General features: G+C 43.3%; 1 protein-coding gene across 1 annotated transcript in view; it reads left to right on the forward strand.

Annotated features, from left to right (window-relative positions):
* Positions 1 to 21,237, forward strand: part of dpy19l3 (dpy-19 like C-mannosyltransferase 3) — a 46,873-nt gene that overhangs the window by 20,708 nt on the left and 4,928 nt on the right. Inside the window, exon 17 of the mRNA XM_084436575.1 lies at positions 7,901 to 8,033. Coding sequence (XP_084292701.1) covers positions 7,901 to 8,033 — 133 coding nt within the window. The remainder of the gene's footprint in view (positions 1 to 7,900; positions 8,034 to 21,237) is intronic.

Here is a 21,237-nt window from a genome sequence, read left to right on the forward strand (position 1 = left end):
ATGGCCACTGCAGGGTGGCTCAGCGCAAAACTACTTTCACTCAGTCATCCTTTTCAGTAAAAGGGATACATTTTTGGAATGCCCTATGAACTGAGGTAAAAACACAAACTGATCAGAAAATGTTAAATGAAAAGGCGAAACATTGGCTAAAACAAAACCAAACCTGTGACCACTGATTATCATAACATACATGCAGATAAACACATAGGCCATAGATGAGAGGACACATGCACAGACATACATTCATTTACACCATATGGCACACACACATGCACACAGACACACACATACCTACAAACACGTGGTGTAATGTGATGTAGCTATTGTATTGTATTGTGTAGGTGTAAGTATTTTAATTCTTGTTTATGTGCCACCCTTTATATTTGTATTTTTCGTAATGATTATGTCATGGCCATTTTAGAGTAGAAAAGTCTAACCAGGGACAGGGATTGAAGGTTAGCCTTGGCTAGAAATCCTCGATGCAACTCATCTGTTTCAAGTTTCTAGCCTGCTACAATGTTGTTTGCATCGTCCCTGATAAATCAACTTTTAAATAAATACACACACACACACACACTGGTGGTGGGGGTACATCCTGGTGGTGGGGGTATATCCTGGTGGTGGGTGTACTTCCTGGTGGTGGGTGTACTTCCTGGTGGTGGGGGTATATCCTGGTGTTGGGGGTACTTCCTGGTGGTGGGGGTACATCCTGGTGGTGGGGGTACATCCTGGTGGTGGGGGTACATCCTGATGGTGGGGGTACATCCTGGTGGTGGGGGTACATCCTGGTGGTGGGGGTACTTCCTGGTGGTGGTGGTACATCTTAGTGGTGGGGGTACTTCCTGGTGGTGGTGGTACATCCTGTTGGTGGGGGTACATCCTGGTGGTGGGGGTACTTCCTGGTGGTGGTGGTACATCTTAGTGGTGGGGGTACTTCCTGGTGGTGGTGGTACTTCCTGGTGGTGGGGGTACATCCTGGTGGTGGGAGGACATCTCCAGTCTATCAGCCTGATCTGAGATGGAGGGTGGAGCGACAGGGCTGGCTGGCTCTAAATGACAAGCAAATCCCATTAGAAAGAGGAATTATCTCAGCGTAGCGGTTACCTTCCCTGGTACGGCTGCCTAGCGCACTAAGCAGCTTGCCATGCGCTAATTACATTTAAGATGAAAGAGTTAAGTAGGGATCCCGTTACATGAGACTGCTCGGCAAAGCAGCTCGTTTCATATGTAGATTATCACAGATTCAAAAACATAGGGAAGAAATTAAAAGGGTGGAAAAATAAATATATTTATGCCCCGTTTGCTGTGTTTACATAAAGTAGTCATGGGTTTGTTATGGAAATATAGCTGTGGGATGTTGGAGGACATACTGCACTGTGTTGTAACTGTGGTTGAAGCTCAAAATAGAAGTACACAGAGACATGAGGGACACAACTTCTAGCTCTGGGAAGATATACTATAGTTTCAAAAGTACTATAGAAAAAGTACAAGCTGCTCAGTTATGATAGTTTTATCAAGTTTTCTTTTATCAAATTGATTTTTAAATGTGTGAACAATCTCGCCCCAGCTGTACTTTTGGGACAAAAACGAACACTAATAGAATTGCAACTAGGGGATCAGCTGATGGCAACTGCAGGGTGGCACAGCGCAAAACCTCTTTCACCAGGTCAGTCATCCTTTTCAGTAAAAGGGATACATCATTAGGGCCCGAGCACTGGCGGTGCGAGGCCCTATTGAAACTCGAAGGATTATTATTCTCCTTCTCCTTCTTCTCCTTCTTCTCCTTCTCCTTTACTCCAAACAAATGCCTTTTAGGCGGCCTGAACATCGATGAAAACGGATGAAACTTTGCAGATACGTCAGTCCCGGTGAAAAATTTGATAATTCATGGGTGACGGAAATGGGCGTGGCAAAACGGCTCAAGAGCGCCCCCTGGAAAGTTTCAAATGGCGAGCCCCACCTTTCAGTTTGATGTAGGCGAACGAAATTCGGAGGGCATATGTATTTCATCGAGCCACACTAAAATGTCTCTTAGAGCTGTACCCAACATGCAACAGGAAGGCCGCCATTTTGCTTTTAATGTGCCATTTTGTCCTTGTTTTGACCATTTCCATGCCTCGTATTTCAACGAACTCCTCCTACAGATTTCATCCGATCAACTTCATACTCAGTCAGCTTCATCTTAAGCCCTTTGTGATCAAAAGTTATCAAGAAAATTGAGTTTTCACCAAACACCCTTGCCGTGGCGCCCCGCCAAAGTTTGACATTTCGCCATAAAACACGATGTCCTCATAACTTCTCCATACATTATCCGATTTGTCCGATATATCTCACGCTTCATGACGGTTCTGTCCTGAACACATCTATGTGTCAGTATTGCGTCATACTTATAGCGCCACCTATTGGTGAAACAGGAAGTCCTCATAACTCCTCCATACATTATCCAATTTGTCCGATATATCTCACGCTTCATGACGGTTCTGTCCTGAACACATCTATGTGTCAGTATTGCGTCATACTTATAGCGCCACCTATTGGTGAAACAGGAAGTCCTCATAACTCCTCCATACATTATCCAATTTGTCCGATATATCTCACGCTTCATGACGGTTCTGTCCTGAACACATCTATGTGTCAGTATTGCGTCATACTTATAGCGCCACCTATTGGTGAAACAGGAAGTCCTCATAACTCCTCCATACATTATCCAATTTGTCCGATATATCTCACGCTTCATGACGGTTCTGTCCTGAACACATCTATGTGTCAGTATTGCGTCATACTTATAGCGCCACCTATTGGTGAAACAGGAAGTCCTCATAACTCCTGCATACATCATCCGATTTGCACCAAATTCCTGATGCTTCATGAAGGTGACATTCTGAACACATCTATGCGTCGGTATTGAGTCACACTTACAGCGCCACCTACTGGTGAAACAGGAAGTACTGATAACTCCTACATATGTTATCCCATTTACTCCTAATTGCTCAGGGTTGATGAAGGTCACATCCTGAACACATCTGTAGGTCAGTATTGAGTCATACTTATAGCGCCGCCTACAGGTCAAGCAGGAAGTCCTCATAACTTCTACATACGTTATCCCATTTACTCCAAATTGCTCAGGGTTGTTGAAGGTCGCATCCTGAACACATCTGTGCGTGAGCATTGGGTCATACTAATAGCGCCACCTACTGCTTACAGGAAGTCATCATAACTCCTACATACATTGTCTGATTTACACAACATTTCTCACGCTTCATCAAGGTACTGTCCTGAACACATCTATGCATCGGTATTGAGTCACACTTAGAGCGCCACCTACTGGTGACAGGAAGTTTCTCTCAGTACTGGACACCGAAATAGCACAGCCTTTAACGGCGCCGCACCCCGACACGCGTGGGGTGCGAGGGCCCGCTCAATGCTGCTCGCAGCCCTAGTTGGAATTCCCTATGAACTGAAGTAAAAACACAAACTGATCAGAAAATGTTAAATGGAAAGGTGAAACACTGGCTGAAACAAAACCAGACCTGTGATAACTGATCATGTACTGCAGAAAACGATCGGGCCAATCATCCCGCCAATCAGATGACAGTGAGAAGCAACTGCGTTCTAAAACAACAATGGCGGCTCCTAGGGATTACTGTGGATGCTGCTCTACTATAGCATAATTTATATCTGAGCTGAAGAGCATTTTTTAATTGAAAGAAGAGCAAAGAATGACACCGGAAGCTTTTCGCTCTTCTCCCGGCTTCAGTAAAAATTTGATTTACTTGTGATAGATAAAAGCCTTCATTAGATGGTGATAGACAGATGGTTCATCCAATCATCTGCCTAGTAGTTTTGAAAGTGCCTGCCCTGCAGCTTGTCCTCCATCTTCTTCCTGTACGTGTTCTTGTCCTCCTTGATCTTCCCCTTAAGCTCCCTCTGTAGACGCTTCATGTCCTCCTGGTCCTTCACTCTTGTTTTCATTCAGTAGCAGGGTAGGAATTTCGTAATTTTAGGGGCAGGCCATTTGGCCTCCGGTGTCACTGATTTTTTTAGGGCACAAAGGCCACATGCCATGGCACAAAGGCCATTGAGTGAAATAAGAGAATTGGGAGCCTACAAATAAATTACTTTAAGCAGTAGTTTGGGATCCCTTTAACTGAATGGTCTACTGCATTTTTACCACCCAAATATGATACAGATAACTGTTTTCTATGCCCAATAAATAATAAACATGAATCACATGAAAAACATAAATAGCCTACTTTATTCACTTTGAATATGATGTTTGAAATGATGCCTCCATAATGTTGTCATATATCATGCAATCTTGGTTGAATCATATGGAGCCGAGCAAGCATTATGCCCCTTCACTGGAATGCTATGTAGCACTATAGTATAGCCAAGCAACCGCCTGACAATCATCCATGCACTTAGCAGCACAATCCGTTTCAGTTGCTGTAGTCTCTTTAATCACATCATTATTCTAGAAACAAATAGCCTATAGTGTAACATACTGTATGTTAGGGTAGCTAGCTAGCTATCAATAGCCAGTGTAATCAGATTATATCTGGCTATGCTAGCTAGCTACCTAGCAGGCTAGTAGGGCTATCAACTAACACAGGTATTAAAAACGGAAGGTTTGTCAGCTATCTACCTAACGATGCTGGCTATGTAACATTAGCTAACGTTAGCTAGCTACGTAAGCTGTGTCTGTGGTCTATGGAGTTAGATGGCTATCCATCACATTAGCCATCATCCAGCACAAAGAGAGACTATATCTGCTCTGGAAATTATTTGGTTGAAAAGAATAGTTGGGCAAAGCTTGATATCTAAGGCATTTTGAACCGCGTCATAATTTATTAGCTATCAATTCAGACTGATTCAGACCTTGTTTGCTTGCTTGCCCTCAACGAACCACAGCGCAGCAGCAGTCCTTGCAACTGGTTGCACATGCCAGTTTCACATCGCATCAAAGCCACTAGCAGGCTACAGTTGTATACTACCAGTGTAACATTTTATTGATATCAATGTTAGCCTCAATTGAATTCATTTCAGATTATCAATAAAACGACAGGAGACAGATGATGCTTTTAAAGCAACCTCGAGATTTAGATGGTAGCAGGGGCACAGAAGCCATGGTGGCCGCAGGGGGTAGAATTATTTTCGGGGAATCACGGCCAGAGGGCGGGGTATCGACGGCCATGGCCGTCATGTAATTCCCACCCAGTTCAGTAGGGCCTTTAGGTCTCTGGTGATCCAGGGTTTGTTAATGGGGAAACAGCGCACCCTCTTGGTGGGTACGGCACTGTCCACACGGAAGTTAATAATATTGTCAGTAATACAGTCGAAATACAGTGAGTTAGCTACATTCCAGATTTTAGAACTTAACACTGCTTATTGGCGCCACAGGTGGGGACTGCAGTTCTGAGATGGTTCCATTGTTCTCGTTACACTAATTAAAACATACTTCTAGTTCTGTATACTATATGAATTCATTATGCTCAGTCCAGTGAAATGATGTGAAACATTTGATCTGACCCAGGGCTGAATCCCAGTGGTAGCTGGCAGGCCTCCAGGGGGCTCCACTCCTGGGAGAGCTTCCCCTAGACAGATGCCGGTGTTGTCATGGCTGCAATGGTGTTGTCATGGTTGCCATGTGCCCTGTCACTGTGTTGTAAGCAGAGCCATTAGGACAGACAGGCCATAATCATCCTCAGCATTGCCTACAATGCAGTTCATTTCAACCTCTTTTGTTCAGCCCTTAACACTGCAACGGCTACTTCAGAATACTGCCTTGTTTTAGAAATAGAGGGCAAAAAAATAATCTTTTGTTTTCTGCAGGAGTTTTCTGTTTAACACTTAAAATAAAAAAACATAATTTTTCTTCATGTCAACATTCTGCAATCCTCCCCTCAAACATAACTGTCAGCTCACATCTTTCTTCATATCAATATTGTCCAAATGAGCCGTGTTTCTCCCTGTTCTGTGAGCACCACTAGCAGATCCATCTGTCTATCTGTATAAACCACATTCATTTAGCAGCAGAGAGCCCACGGCAAACTCTCATTTTTAGATCTCATTATGATGACATTAAGACAATGTTCTCTCTCCCAATCAATCAGCCTGTCAGTCAGGAAATTGTTCCCTTCCCACTCAGTGTTCTCAGCGATGTGTGGGTGGAGTTACACAGACCAACGGCTCTGAAGATTCTCTCTCTCTCTCTCTCTCTCTCTCTCTCTCTCTCTCTCTGATCCACACACCAATTCCACACCTATTCACCATAGCATGTCTTGGCCTACTATTAATGGCATTAATACATTTTTATAATGCCACCGTGGGCGCGGGTCAGCTGGCATTAGCATATCAGCATGTAAATGTGATATTAAATGTAGATGAGGCCAGGTCAGATGAGTCCCTCTGGAACCAGCAGTAATTATCAGGAAACACCCACGGAGAGCATAGGAAGTGACCTGGAAGAGTGGGTCGAAGTTCAGAGCCTACACTTGCACTCACCCCAGGGGTCCTGACGATAAGCCAGCAAGCGGCCAATGTTCTGAGCATAGGCATCCCACCGATTGCCTGTTCAGGGGGAGGCAGGCCCTTGAAAACTGCTCACAGCTACCGATGGATCCAGAGATATGGATGTAGAAATATAGAATCAGCAAGAGGTGAGTAGGAGAAGCAGTACAATCTACAAAAATGTAGAGAATAGGCAATAGACAGTGCAAGAACAAGACAGGAGCAAAATAACAGTGATACAATACAATCTGAATCTACTAAAACGTGTTTCAAGGGAGGCACAGAGTAACTCTAAACTGAAGTGCCAGATGGTTCTAGAGAAACTCGGAAAATTGGTCTCATGTTTTTGGATGAAATGTGATGTGTCAATAATTGTCAAGAAATGTAGCCTCCCTACCTTTCTGCTTAGGCATGCCATATTGCGATTTACATGGATAGGATCTAGCAATAGATAGCCCACAACCACAATGTGTTTGCAAAGAGGTGCTGGCTAATGATGGCATTAAACCTGAAAAACATCACCGACATCTAGAAACTAGCATCACAACTAGCTTCGACATAATGAGCTAGCATCAAAACCACCTGAAGTTTTCGAAAGAAAACTCAAGGCGTTACGAGAACAAAAGCGGTTATATATCAGAGTTCTCTGAAGGAAGGCCCACTCCACTGTCTTAGACTTTGAAAACTCGTGGTATGAGGGTATTGTGTTCATTAGTTATTCTGTGAGCTTGCTGGGTGAAGCTGAGACCTGACATGTTCCCAGCTCTGTTGAACTGTGCCAGAGACGACTTTTCTAAGAGTGTTTGACCGCAGTCAGGTTTGGTAAGGGTAAGGGGTTAGTTATACAATCTCCTTCCCCAGTGGTTATTCCTCCACTAATACAAGCATTCTTCTCAAGGTTTCATATTTTCATTCTCACCAATTAGCGAGGGCGCAAAGTCTCTATCTAATTATTTTATTTTAGATAGATATTTTACTTGAATTAAAATCACTTTATATTCTCTGCTGGCCTTGGATGCAGGCTGCACTGCTCCTTGAAGAAACGCCCATTATATTACAGGGTCAAGAGGTACAAGAACGTTTGAGAGACTGAGAGAGACCAGAGCAGCTCATGGTGTTTGTAGAGGGAGTGTAAAGGTCTTCTCAGCAATTGTGATAAAACAAGATGTTATTTTCTCAAGTACACATTCATGGTTACACGAAGGGAGCCTCAACACCACTCTGAATGCATTGAATAGCGACAACTTCCATTTGAAATAACACCTTTAGTAGACACATACAGCTCACAGTGCATGCTCTGTACATCGGAAACACCGACACAACACAACAAAAAAGCATGACTCAGGTGTTGTACACCACCTCGACCGTGCCTCCTCTCTTGTCTCTGCAGGTCTAACACCCCTAAGAAGGCTGTGTTTGCGGGGAGCATGCAACTCCTGGCTGGGATCAAGCTGTGTACGGGTCGAATCCTCACCAACCACCCCCACTACGAAGACCAGGCCCTGAGGGAGAGGACCAGACAGGTACGGCACCGTGTCCCTAGTCTGCCGAGCTAAAGGAACTAGGCTCTTACCCTAACCCACACCTACAGCTGAGTGGGGCACATCAACCCAGCTGTGCACCACAGCACCTCTAGGAGATCCAACCTAACACCTCTCTAACCTAACCCTAACACCTCTCTAACCTAACCCTAACACCCTAGCACACTGTGAGTCCTTATTGTGAGCAAGTGCTATATAAATAAAATGTACTTACTTACTTACTGCGCTAGGCAGTCTGACAGGAGTGGTGTGTGTGTGTGTGTGCGTTAGTTTGAGTGCGTTAGTTTGAGTGTGTATTTGTTTGTGTGTGTCTATTCGTGTGTATGTGTTTTTTCTGTGTGTTTGTGTTAGGGCTGTATTAGAACTTCAACTATCCGTTGACTGGATTGCCATTCCAATACCGTGTCTACACTGTCCTTTCAGCAGTAGGCTATGGCATGGAGGGGAGACGGAAATCAGTTTCCAACACATTCATATCCATTCGTAAATCAATTTACAAAGCATTTATTAATTAATACTGATCAGTAGGCTAACGAGACTAATAACCTACAATAGGCACAAATTAGGCAGAACTGTTGCCAAAAACGAAAGTAACAATGTTGGCCTGACTTCCAGTGACGTCAGGTCTGAGACAACAGCCTAAAAGTTGTGCTCCATCTGTTGAACTGATAATTACCTAACAAAACCACTAAAACTCCACAAAACCATACAAATTTAAGATGGCATCGTCTAGCAGAAGTAAAGGCTCAAGTAAAAAGAAGAAAAGAACCAAAATTCGAAGTTACAAAATCAGACGCCCGCAGGCCAAAGTGGTGCGGCTCATGCTAGCACATGTGATCCAGAAGGCAAAATATTAGCGGAGCTGGAGAAACTAAGGAATGAAAGTCTAGAAGGACACAACCAGACCAAATTATCAAATTAAAAGCTGGAATCATCAATGTAGTGAATGAAGAAATGACAAAACTCTAGAAAAGAACCATGGAGACAGAGAGCCGTATCAGTACAGCAGAGGATGACTGGAGAAGAAACGAGAGAGCAATCCGATACCTGGTACACCAGGAGATGGACCTGACAGCCAGATGTGAAGACCTACAAAACAGGTCAAGATGCAGTAACCTGAGGATCTACAGTACCAAATGCCTCAAGTGAGTGAAGGAGGGGATGTGGCGTTGTTTGTGAAGGAGCTGATTCAATCAGTACTTCAACCGATGGCCGAAGTGAACATGCAAATAGAGAAAGCCCACTGATCATGAGAGGGGTGTATACTAATAAGCTCAAACCAATGATGTGTATTGTCCATACATCAGTGTTTTGAGTTTATTAGTATACAGTATTACAACAACAGTCTCAGTTGTATTAGCTGTAATGTTAAGGGTATAAGCAGTCCAATCAAGAGAAAAAGTCAACTTAAAAAACTGCATTGCTATAGCAATGATCCAAGAGACTGATTTGTCGGAAAAAGAACATTTGAAACTAAAAAGAATGGGTGGATCAGGTACACAGTGTTCTTTGAAAATGGGAGGAAAAGGGGAGTGGCCATACTGTTAAATAAATCACTTCAACCATACTGTAAAAAAAACAATTGATGATAAAGAGGGGAGATATGTGATAGTAATTGGAACTATTGGATTTACTAAAATAACATTGCACAATTGATATGCCTCAAATTTGCACTGCATATTTCTTTAAGAAGACAGCATCTCTATTAGCAGACAAAGCAGAGGGGATAGGTGGAGACTTTAATTGTGTTCTGAGACAAAATATGGGTAGGATCCCAATGGGAGTAGGCTTTCTTTCCCTGTTTTAAGGTTACTTATGATCATATACAATGGTTCAGATCAAAAAGTTGACAAAACTAGCACTTTTGAGAAAGTCTGATAATTGCTCTTCCACCATTTTGGTCATACAATGGATGTGGGTGGGCACCGTGAAAAATCATTCAAAAAACATGTTCAACTCTCAATTTCAATAGCCAATGAAACCAAATCATGCTAATCGATCTGCCCGCCCCCAAACCCGACTCGAAATCAGCTAAAAACAAGCTTAGTTTGCAGACTAATTATACGTATTTTGTGAACCTAAAACTGTTGTCTGTTATAGTAAGTGGGTTCTTCACAACTTCAACTTTCGTAATACAAAAAAAATAAAATAATTATTTACGTATTTTGCCCCCTAGCGCATTTCGGGGTTTGCCGAGTTGCGGACCAAATCACCAGCGGCTGTCACATATTCTTAAAGTGGAGACAACAATAGGGTTGTCTGAATATTTGGCTGATTGGATGGGCAAATTAGAAGAGAGCAAGACTAAATGTGAAGTGGAGGGGCAGGATCTGGCCTCAAATTCACACAAATTTAGTGTTGGTTCTTGGATCCATAGGATCATCTTGTGATGAGGGAGGGCCAAGCCTCCTACAGATCTGTGTCTTTGTAAGAACTCTCTCCTAATCCTGGGTGTCTTGCCTTTCAATAAAAATGAGGAGACTCATTTATTTATTGTTTTAAAAAAGGACTTGGGTATAAACAATTTTGTCAGGGACTGAAAAGATATAGAAGTTGTGGAAGCACGTTTACTTTAATACAATTTATTCTCCCAGCAAGGCTTATATGCACGTTATTCCACTTTTCCAGGTCCAATTTAAGTTTGTCAATTAGAGGTAGGAGATTAATTTGGTAGATGTCAGATAATTGTCGACAGATATCCACACCTAAATGCTTGAAATTGTTTTGAAACATCTTAAAGGGAAGTTGTCCATCGGGTATCTGAAGAGTTAGATTAAATTCATCTTATAACCAGAAAATGCTCCAAATCTGTATATCAACTCTGGGGAATAGTAGATATAAGGTCCAAAACAAACAATAATAAATCATCTGCATATAAGGAATACATGTTCTGAGTCATATCTAAGAATTCCACGTCTAAAGCTGGCAGATTTAAGTGCCATGGATAGAGGTTCGATCGCCAAAGCAAATAGTAATGGGCTCAAAGGGCACCCCTGACGAGCACCTCTTCCCAGTGTGAAATATCTAGATTTCATCCCATTGGTGCTTATTGAAGCCTTAGGAGAAGAGTATAAAGGAGTATCCAAGATATAAACTTGGGACCAATGCAAAATCTTTTGAGGACCTTGAATAGATACCCCCATTAAACCCTATCAAATTCTTTCTCTGCATCCAAAGAGACCACCTCTGGTGTCTTAGTGGATGCAGGTGAAAAAATACTATTGAGAAGACGGCAAATATTAGAGAAAGAATGTCGGTTTTTCATAAACGCAGTCTGGTCGAGTGAAATAATGTTTGGCATGGCCAATTCTGATCGTAGGGAGAGCACCTTAGCTGCATTCAAAAGAGAGATGGGACGGTAGCAGCTGCAGTCAGAATCCTCTTTATCTGGCTTCAATAGTAAAGTGATTGTACCCTCAGTGAGGGTTTGGGGCAAGGCACCCCGGTCCAGAGTCATTAAACATTTATAATCAGGGATGCACGATATGCATTTTTTCCTACTGATACTAGGCTTGTCACGGTACCAGATATTCAGTAGTCGGTACCGGTACCAGTTAATTTCCACGGTACTCGGTACCAATTTCGGTAGCAATTTCTAGCCGAACTCGGTCGTCATCGTAGTGTTTTGTAGTGACAGTCTTAAGTAATCAACGAGTAACGTAATGTTATTGGGTTGAACTAGCGGTGAGTTGCGTCGGGCTCGGGTGGGATCGACAAGGCGTGGGGGTTGCAGCCTAGATGACTGAAAGAGTCCAGTCATAATTCCACTTAAGTCTTGCAGCACCTAAACTAGGTAGCCCCTCACACGACTGCTCACCTGACGGACTAGCAGTCCCTTATCCCCCCATTAGCGAAATCAGGTTCAACGGTCACTCCGCCTAGTTCTGGGATCAAAACTACTACTCGATAAAGTATCGAGATAAATTTCAAAGGTAGGCTACTCACAGAAGCAGGAGGGTTGCGCCTGGTTTTGAAAGAAATGCGCTGCTAATAAACATGTTCAATCTTACGCTCAAAACCGGCTCATATTTTCACAAAATGAATCACCGGCAAATGCTTGTCTTCTTATACAGTATGCTGCTGGGTGATGCTCATGGGTGGTGCGCTGTGATTGGATGGCAGCACGCAGCAGCGTAGTAGAAGACGAGCGGCAAATTAAAAAGAAAACACGGTACCTTCGGTACCATGGAAAAACGGGTACCGTCAGTACCGCAGCAATGTAAGTACCGAAGTACCGAGTACCGTGACAAGCCTACTTACCCACTTCTCATGGCCGATAACCGATATGCAAATCGATATGATTTCACAAGTTTTTATATTTTAAAAAGAAGTTGAAAACCTGTAGTTTATGTACACCTGAGAGTAAGAAAGGCTATGTGGTGAGCAGATGCAGGGCTGTACATTGCGACATATATGTCGCACGTGCTATGAAAATAAATGTCTGTTTAACGACGCTAGCTTGTGTTAATGTTCCTCCAGCCACCTAAAAGTGCCAGTCAAACCAACAGCAAATGCAACGAAATATCAGTTAAGCGTAGCCTAATCTAGCCTATTATTTATGTAAGCTATGTAAAAAAACATCCCTTTCCAGGTGGTTTCAAGTGATGAACTGCATAACCTGTGTTCAGTAGAGGTGATAATGGACATTTTATACCTGTGCAACAACTTTCTGGCTCTGTGCTACAGAACTATCAATCCCTGTAGCACCAGTGCTATGTGCTAAAAAAGTTAATGTACAACCCTGGCAGATGCATGATTTAGTATTCCATACTTCTGACTTATGATCTAACCCAGTCTGACATCACAATTGTTAACACAACAAAGAGACTGGTTCTCACTCTTCAAATTAATAACAGGCCATGCAGGAGCACTCCTTATAATGTATACAATATAACAATCTGTTATAGACAGTGATGCTTTCTAACCAAAATCTGGTCTCCTTTTATGAAAACATTAATAAATGCTAATCTTAGATTTTTAAAAAGGATCAAATAAAAAATGCATCACTCAATACAATAACAAAGGCTTCTGTAGAACCTAAAGCCTCTGACTGCTTAGTCTGCATATAAATGACAGTCAGTGCATAGCCTATATTACACTGGTATGTTTAATCAAGCATCTGAAAAGGGCTAGATGAGGATGAGGTAGGTTTTGATTAAGCCCATAGAACATTTTGCATAAGAATAAAAAAGCACTGTCAAATAAAAAAACAAACAAAATGTGCCCAATGATGACATTAAAACAAAAGTGCATGTTTATCGCTCTTCCCTAATATACAGTACAAACTAAAATGTCCTACCTCATAGAACCTTTAAAATATGCCTTTAACATTTGGCTTAGGCTAGTACTTTGAGGCTAGACACTGTAGCCTACACTATGCTAGCCTTACTATGAGGGAATCATGTGGAGATTTTTCTTAACAAACAGAAGCATCTCTGCCTTCTCGCATCCGATTCTGTTTCTTTTTTCATCAACCACATGAGCAGCAGCAGAAAATAGACGCTCACTATCAACACTAGTGCAAGGGGCTGACAGGTTCTTCCGTGCAAGTTGGGCCAGGGTCGGAAAATGAGATTTGTTGCCTCTCCAGTATTCCATGGGGCTCTCAGTCATGGGAGTCGTTGACTGTGAGAGATGCATCTACAGGAGAAGAAAAGCGATCAATATGGGAAGCCTAGTCAAATATCACTGAATAGCGGAGTGTAATGCGTAGCAAGAAGGTAAACTCACCCAAGTTGAAAGCCTTATTTAACTAAACATCACACTAAATAAATTACCTGCATTTCTGTTTGACTCCTTGCCTGTTCTTCTGCTCAGTGTTTTCTTCGAGGATTTCATTGTACATTTACAGCAAGGAATTGTTGTTGCCGTCCGTCCTGCTCTTCTTTGCTTGCGGCTCGTCTGGCTTGTCACCTGTCGTACAGCTCATCTTCTCTCGCAGCATGTCTGTTGCCTGCGCTTTAAATCCAGGCCTGAGGAAGCGCTCCTTATATCTCGGGTCTAAGATGGTTGTGAAATGATACAGGGGCTCTTCATGGATGTGTGCAAATCTCTGCTCTACTGCTTGTAACTTGTAACTTGGAAGTTTTCACTCCCTGGTCTGTTGTAACGGCTTTGTTTTATAGACGTTTTAAGGCTTCGATGGAAGGGATCACGTCTGCTGCTGTGGCTGTAGCTGAACTAATATATTTTGTCAGCTGTTTACATGGATCAAGAATGGTCAACATATTTCTAACTAGTTCCCATTGGTAAGCATTAAGTGTACCAAATAGGTGTGTGCCGCTTTGGAACGAGACCTGAAGATGCGCAGGATGGCGTAGGCGTAATTTTATTCCTATCCTATAGAGAGAGTTCTTAACATCATTGAACACAGCTCGTTTCTTTGCTGGAGTTGCGCTGATATCTGGATACACTCTCAGCTCGCAGTCTCCGTAGTCTAGCTTGTGTTGTCTGGCCCATCTCGGGACTTTTTCCTTCTCTTGGTAACGAAAGAATTTAACGACGAAAGCCTGAGGTCTGCCACCGTCTCCCCGCCTGAGGTCGAGAGAGCAGTGCGCCCGCTCTATCTCTGGTGGGCTGCTGAAAACACCTGTGCCCGTCACCCTCATGAAAATGTCGGATATAAACTTTGTCGTGTCTTGACCCATCTCGCTTCCCTCTGGAAAATTTATTACCCTCAGGTTAGAGCGTCTGGACCTGCTCTCGAGGTCATCCACCTGTTTCCGGAGCATCTTTGTCGCATTGACAAAGTCGCATTGTCGCATTGACAATGCGAATGCGGAAGTGATGGCGCCGGTGTGTGTGGCTTGCCGTCTGCCGCTGTCAGTTTTGTTTGTGTTTGTACTGATTTTGACAGTTGTCACGAAAAATGTCAAGTCTCTACGGATTTATGATCGCCAAGCGCTTCTGGATATCCAGCTTGCTAGCAGAAATCTTGTCAAGATCCGGGACACAGAACCTTTTCTCCGCCGCTACTTGCGGGAATACCTACTCACCTCTACCGGGCAGCGGCCTCCTCCCCGGCGGAGGTGAGCCAGAAGCCGCCGAGGTAAACGCAGCGGCCGACTGGCGAAGCTGAAAGCCTCACTGGTGCTTTGTCCCGGGTCTACTTTGGTCGGATGTGGATCCATCCATCGCTACTGTGTCTTCCGTCGCCCTCTGGAGTCTGTCGGCTGCGAGGAGTGTCATAGGCCTACCCGCCTCTGGTTCTCCCCGTCTCCGCAGAGGAGGGGTGAACCCCCGCAGCCTTCGGCCTCTGGCCCGAGCGCCCCGGACGGTTCGGCACGTTGCGGCTCCCGCAAGGATAGCACTGGTGAATGCTAGATCGCTAGCAAATAAGACCTCTATTTTAAATGACTTCTTCATCAAATGCGAATTGAATTTCTTGTGCATCACTGAGACTTGGCAGGGCGTTGGTGAGTCAAGCTCCTTTTCCGAACTCTTGCCGCCTGCCTGTACGTATTTCAATGTTCCGCGGACGACCGGCCGTGGAGGAGGAATTGCGACCGTCTATAAGCAAAACTTTGACTGTAGACAACTGTCTTCGGTCTCATTCTCCAGCTTTGAGCTGAACATGTTCGAGCTGGGTCGCTCTCGCCCTGTACTGTGTGCGGTGATATACCGACCTCCGAAATACAACAAGCAGTTCATCACTGACTTCTCTGACTTCCTGGCTGAAATAATGCCTAAATATGACCACTTTCTAATTCTGGGAGACATGAACATACGTGTGCTGTCCCTCTAAGCCGTTGGCTAGAGACTTTTTAAATCTTATTGACTCATTTGATCTTGTGCAGTCGGTGACTGATCCCACACAAGAGCGCGGGCACACACTCGATCTTGTCCTATCTTATGGTCTATCTGTTTTTAACATCAAAGTTTGTGGTGCATTTTTCTGCAGGACAAGCTGCATGTGTCTTTTGACATTCTGAGGGACAGCTGGCGTAGATATCAGCAAATTGTCAAAGTTGAAAAAACTAAACATTTGTTTGATATCATTTTAATCAACTGCCACAAGCCTCAGGTTCTGTTTAAAACTATTAATGACATTCTTGATGTCCCCCAGCCAGTCCGCCTTGAAGCTTCCTCTGAAACATGTGAGCTCTTTCTGCAGTTTTTTACTGATAAGGTAGCCAACATCAGAGCCAGCATCTCCACCCCGACACACGACCCCTCTATTTTTGTCACCTGCCTGGCTACTTTTAGCCAATTTGAGCCTGTGTCTCTTTCCCAGCTAGAGGAAATAATTTCCATTAAGAAGCCCTCAGGCTCCCCCTTAGATGTCCTTCCCCCTCGGCTTGTCAAAGAGGCTAGCAGGGCTATAGGACCAGATGTCCAGAACATTATTAATCACAGCCTCGCAGGAGATGTACCAGTAAATTTTAAACATGCTGTGGTACAACCGCTGATTAAAAAGCCTAACCTGGACGCCTCTGTCCTTTCCAATTTCAGGCCAATGTCCAAGCTCCCGTTTCTTTCCAAAGTTCTGGAGAAAATTGTACTCCTTCAACTGATGTCGTTTCTGAACACACATGATATTTTGGAAGTGTTCCAGTCTGGTTATAAAGCACTGCACAGTACCGAGACTGCACTCCTAAGGATTTTTAATGATATATTTCTGGCTAGGGACTCTGGTGACTCTTTTTCTTGTACTGTTGGATCTTACTGCCGCTTTCGACACAGTGGATCACAATATTCTGCTCTCCCTCCTGGAGCACTGGGTTGGCATCAAAGGTTCAGCTCTGGAGTTTTTCAGGTCATACCTGTCAGAGAGAAGCTTTTGTGTTAGCCTGGGCGACGCTGTATCCGCCACTGCATCTCTCCATTGCGGGGTGCCCCAGGGCTCAATTCTTGGACCAATTTTATTTATGTTGTATCTACTCACCCTAGGATCTTTTTACAGGAAACATGGTGTCTCCTTCCACTGTTATGCAGATGATTGTCAAATCTACCTGCCCTTGAAACAAAACAACCCTGACTCTTTAAAACTGTTGTTGGCATGCCTGGAAGATGTCAAAGCATGGTTAGCTTTAAACTTTTTATGTTTTAATGACAGTAAAACCGAAGTCATGGTGTTTGGTCCCAGCAATGCCCATTTGTTTCCTCCTGCTGATCTAGGCCCTTTTAAACATTTTGTGAAGCCAACTGCCACTAATTTAGGGGTGAAAATTGACTGTGACCTAAAGATGGACAAACAAATTAATGCTGTAGTAGGAAAGAGTTTTTTCCAGCTCAGGAGGCTGTCCTAAACCTTTTTTATCACGCTGTGTTTTTGAAAATGTAATACATGCTTTTATGACTTCTCGCCTCGATTACTGCAATGCTTTGTATGTTGGTGTCAGTCAGGCCTCTCTCCCTCGCCTGCAGTTAGTCCAGAGCGCTGCCGCTCTTCTACTAACTGGTACACGTAAGCAAGAGCACATTACCCCGGTACTGGCTTCGCTCCACTGGCTTCCTGTGCGTTTTAGGATTGATTTTAAAATTTTGCTGTTTACTTTTAAGTGCCTAAATGGCTTGGCACCCATCTACCTCTCAGAACTACTGGAACCCTATGCTCCTTCAAGGTCCCTCAGGTCCTCTGATCAGCTTCTCCTGGTTGTCTCCAAATCCAGGCTGAAGCTCAGGGGGGATCGGGCTTTCGCAGTGGCAGCCCCTAAGCTCTGGAACGAGCTGCCTCTGCATGTTAGACAGGCCCCCACTCTGCAGGTGTTTAAATCACGCCTCAAAACACACACATTCTTTTGCGTTTTCCTGACATGGCCTAAGAGACTTGTCCTTTTTCATGTGACATACTGCTTATGTTTTACTATGTGCTCTTTGTGTGTTATTGTTGTTTGACTTGTACAGCACTTTGGTCAACTTTTAAATGTGCTCTATAAATAAAGTGGTATGGTATGGTATCTTGGTTTGAGACTGTAGAGACTAGCGGCCTCCATCTTTTTTCGAAGTTTTCACTCACCACCACCTTGGTTTTAGTGAGACGGTCATTAAAGGATATCAGTTCTTGTCCCAGGGAGACAACCGAACTCTTCAGGGAATCTGTAGATTGTTGTATCAGCATAACCATGTCGGTCCTGAAGCTATCCCGTTGTTTGCCAAGTAAAGCCTCCAGATCTATTTTAGTGACTGGATCGTCGTTTCTCTCACTGCTTGTAGGCATAGGTTCATTGCTAGCCATGCTAGCTAGCTCGGACGAGATGGTTGAGGATCTGGTTGCAGTTGTCTGCTATTGCTGCTTAGAGCTGCTCATTGTACTGCAGTATCCTTACAAGAAGGTGTTTTAACGTCAATTTGTCGACTACGTGGCGATATTTTGTCAGATTTCAACGGGATATGAAAAGTTTGACAGCAGCCCCTCGCTCACACGTTTGCTCACCACATCGTCAAACCGGAAGTCCCCATTTCATTTCACTTCTTGCTACATTATTTTAAAAGCTAAAACAGAAATGAGACGGGGTGGAGTTAAAATAAGAAAACTTAGTTAGTTTAATCAAGAATACTTTTATTTCAACGATAGATAGATCATTAAAGCATTGATATTTCATATTTTTGAAGCAGTATTAAGCGCCACCATCACTGCTGCCACTGCCCGCATCCATGCGCACCCTAGCCAACCCCGCTAACACAGCCCCCCCCCCCTCCCAATTTAACCCCTGGGTAAGGTGTTATTTAATTTATTTAGATATGTCAAGTGAAGCCCAGTCTCAAGGAGATTTTAAATTTTGTTTTGCAATGTAAATTGCCTGTTCATGTCTGTTAATGGCAAGTAAAAAAATAAATTTGGACTCTGAAATAATAATTAACTACACAGAACTAATTATTAACTACACACATTTAACAATATGTGGCCGGATTTAACCATTTATAACAAAAGAAAACAAATAGGCTATATTCAGCTGTGTAGACAGGTTCCTAAATAACTGGACAAGCAACGTCCAAAATGATATTCTAGGCCTACCTCACTTGGAATTGGGTGTTTCCTTTTAAGGTTACTTAACATCATGGACGTAGACGTGCCTGATGAAATAAAGGTGTATGTGTGATATGTAAATTTCACGCTGCATATTTTATATTGAACTGTTCTACTAACAGGAATTTGATCTAGTTTCCCAAAATCATCCCACACCACACACACTTATGCGAAATTGCCATTGCAAAGTGAGAAAGTGAAACTCGCACACACTGCTCCCTCTCCCATTTGGAAAATGGTACCCTACCGTTTTTTCTTTTTGAATGTTTGTTACTTTTATGTTGAATGTTTGTTTTGAATAGGCCATCATATGCATACTTTTCTATTCAAAATATAATATAAAAAATTGAATATATTCGATTTTTGGACAAATATTAAGAGAGAAATTTCTATATAATTGCTAATCTCAGTTGACAGCCCTAATTTGTGTGTGCATTCATGCATGTGAATATGGTGAGAGCATAGCTGCAAGGAACAACCTCAGATTGCTGTCTGTCTGTCTGTCTGTCTGTCTGTCTGTCTGTCTGTGTCAACCTTTATTTCCTGACGGTAATATCTTTAAGACACACATATGGATACACACACAGACACACACACACACATTGATCTCTCTCTGGAACAGCTTGGCCAGATGTAGACTAATTGTGGAATCTTGAAGTGTCTATAAGGCTTGTTAGGCAGGGCCCCAGAGTGTTTGTGTGTGTGTGTGTGTGTGTGTGTGTGTGCGCGTGCGCACGCGCGTGTGTTAGGAAGAGGCTAGGGGAGGAAGAGGATATTGCACAGCAGCAGAGGTGTCTGACGGCTAGCACAGCATTTGTTTTGTCTCTCGGTGGGTGGCATGTCCCAGTATGCAGCATCTCCTGGGTGGGGCTAATGATGCCCAGCTCCCTGCCTGGGGAGCGAAACAAAGTACTTCTCCACAGCACTCTGCTGGGTGGTTGGGGGGGCCATTTCCTTTTGCATTTATTTTAGTTAAGGGAATAGTATCCAATAGACCTTTCCGACCTGTCAATCACTCGGAGAATAATAACCAAGAAGGCTGCCTGACAGTGCCGCCATGATGTCCCACAAACAAAGTTTGTCTCGTGTTTTTGTGTTCATAGATTAGACATTACATTGAAGCAAATTGTTCTTAGATGCTCTTAGGGAATGCACAGTTTGTGTCTTAGGGAACACACTATCTGTGTTCAGGTGTACCAGGTGTGAATGTGTCCGCATGTACCAGGTGTGTATCTGTGTCCGGCTGTACCAGGTGTGTTATCCGTGTCCGTGTGTACCAGGTGTGTATCTGTGTCCGGGCAGGGCTGAAAATTAACTTTTTGGCTCACCTGCCAAGGGGACTGGTAGATGAAAAAATCCACCGGCCAAGTATATTTTTTACCGGCCAAAATAATAAATTGCCTTTTTTCTCACATTATACATCTGTTTCAGTACTTTTCATTCAGATAATAGTATTATGTTGAATACATGCTTAAGGAAGAGGCCAAAGTAAAATTTCAAATAAATTAGTTTAATTCGATGCCTAGAAACATTGCAATTCATAGAAATTAAATTATTCATTTCCATTCACTTCCACGGTGTAGAAAGATATGAGATATAAATGATCCAAGCCTTAACCTCATGGTCTTTGTGTTTATGAGCAAAATACATACACTGTAACATATTCACAGCATGTCATCATGTAAAGTTAAACCTGAGCTGGATGCAGGGGAGTAGGTTTGATTTGAGCTTTGGTAGGGACACAATGGGTTGTTGTTGTTTCACGTAGTCTGGATTGAATCTGGGTGGTGGCCGAATCAGATTAATTTCCATCGCCACTGATTGGGCAATGTGACAACGAATGACAAGGTTTATCCACAAAACCTACATCTGTTGAGTCAGACTATAATCTCACCTGTAACCCTGATGCATCTTCTGCCTGCCTCTCCTGGTCCTGCCTTTCTGCTGCTTTGACCAAAACAATTCTAATGTCCATTTTTGTCTTCTTTTTTTCTGGTCATAAAAGGGAAATGATTGACAATATCAAACTACTTGCAGACATGAAACACTCTTTTCCGTGTAGCCTACAGCCTGTTCTGTGTAGCATATGAAATATGATTACGCTGGACTTGGACTATTGAACTGAATTGCATAAACAAACCAGACGTCTCGTCTCGTTTGTTTAGCCTGCTATGCAATTCAGTGGGCGAGTGAACCTAGCTAGTCATTGCTCAAACC

This window comes from Borostomias antarcticus (assembly GCF_949987555.1).
Source record: "Borostomias antarcticus genome assembly, chromosome: 4".
NCBI classification, from domain to species: Eukaryota; Metazoa; Chordata; class Actinopteri; order Stomiiformes; family Stomiidae; genus Borostomias; species Borostomias antarcticus.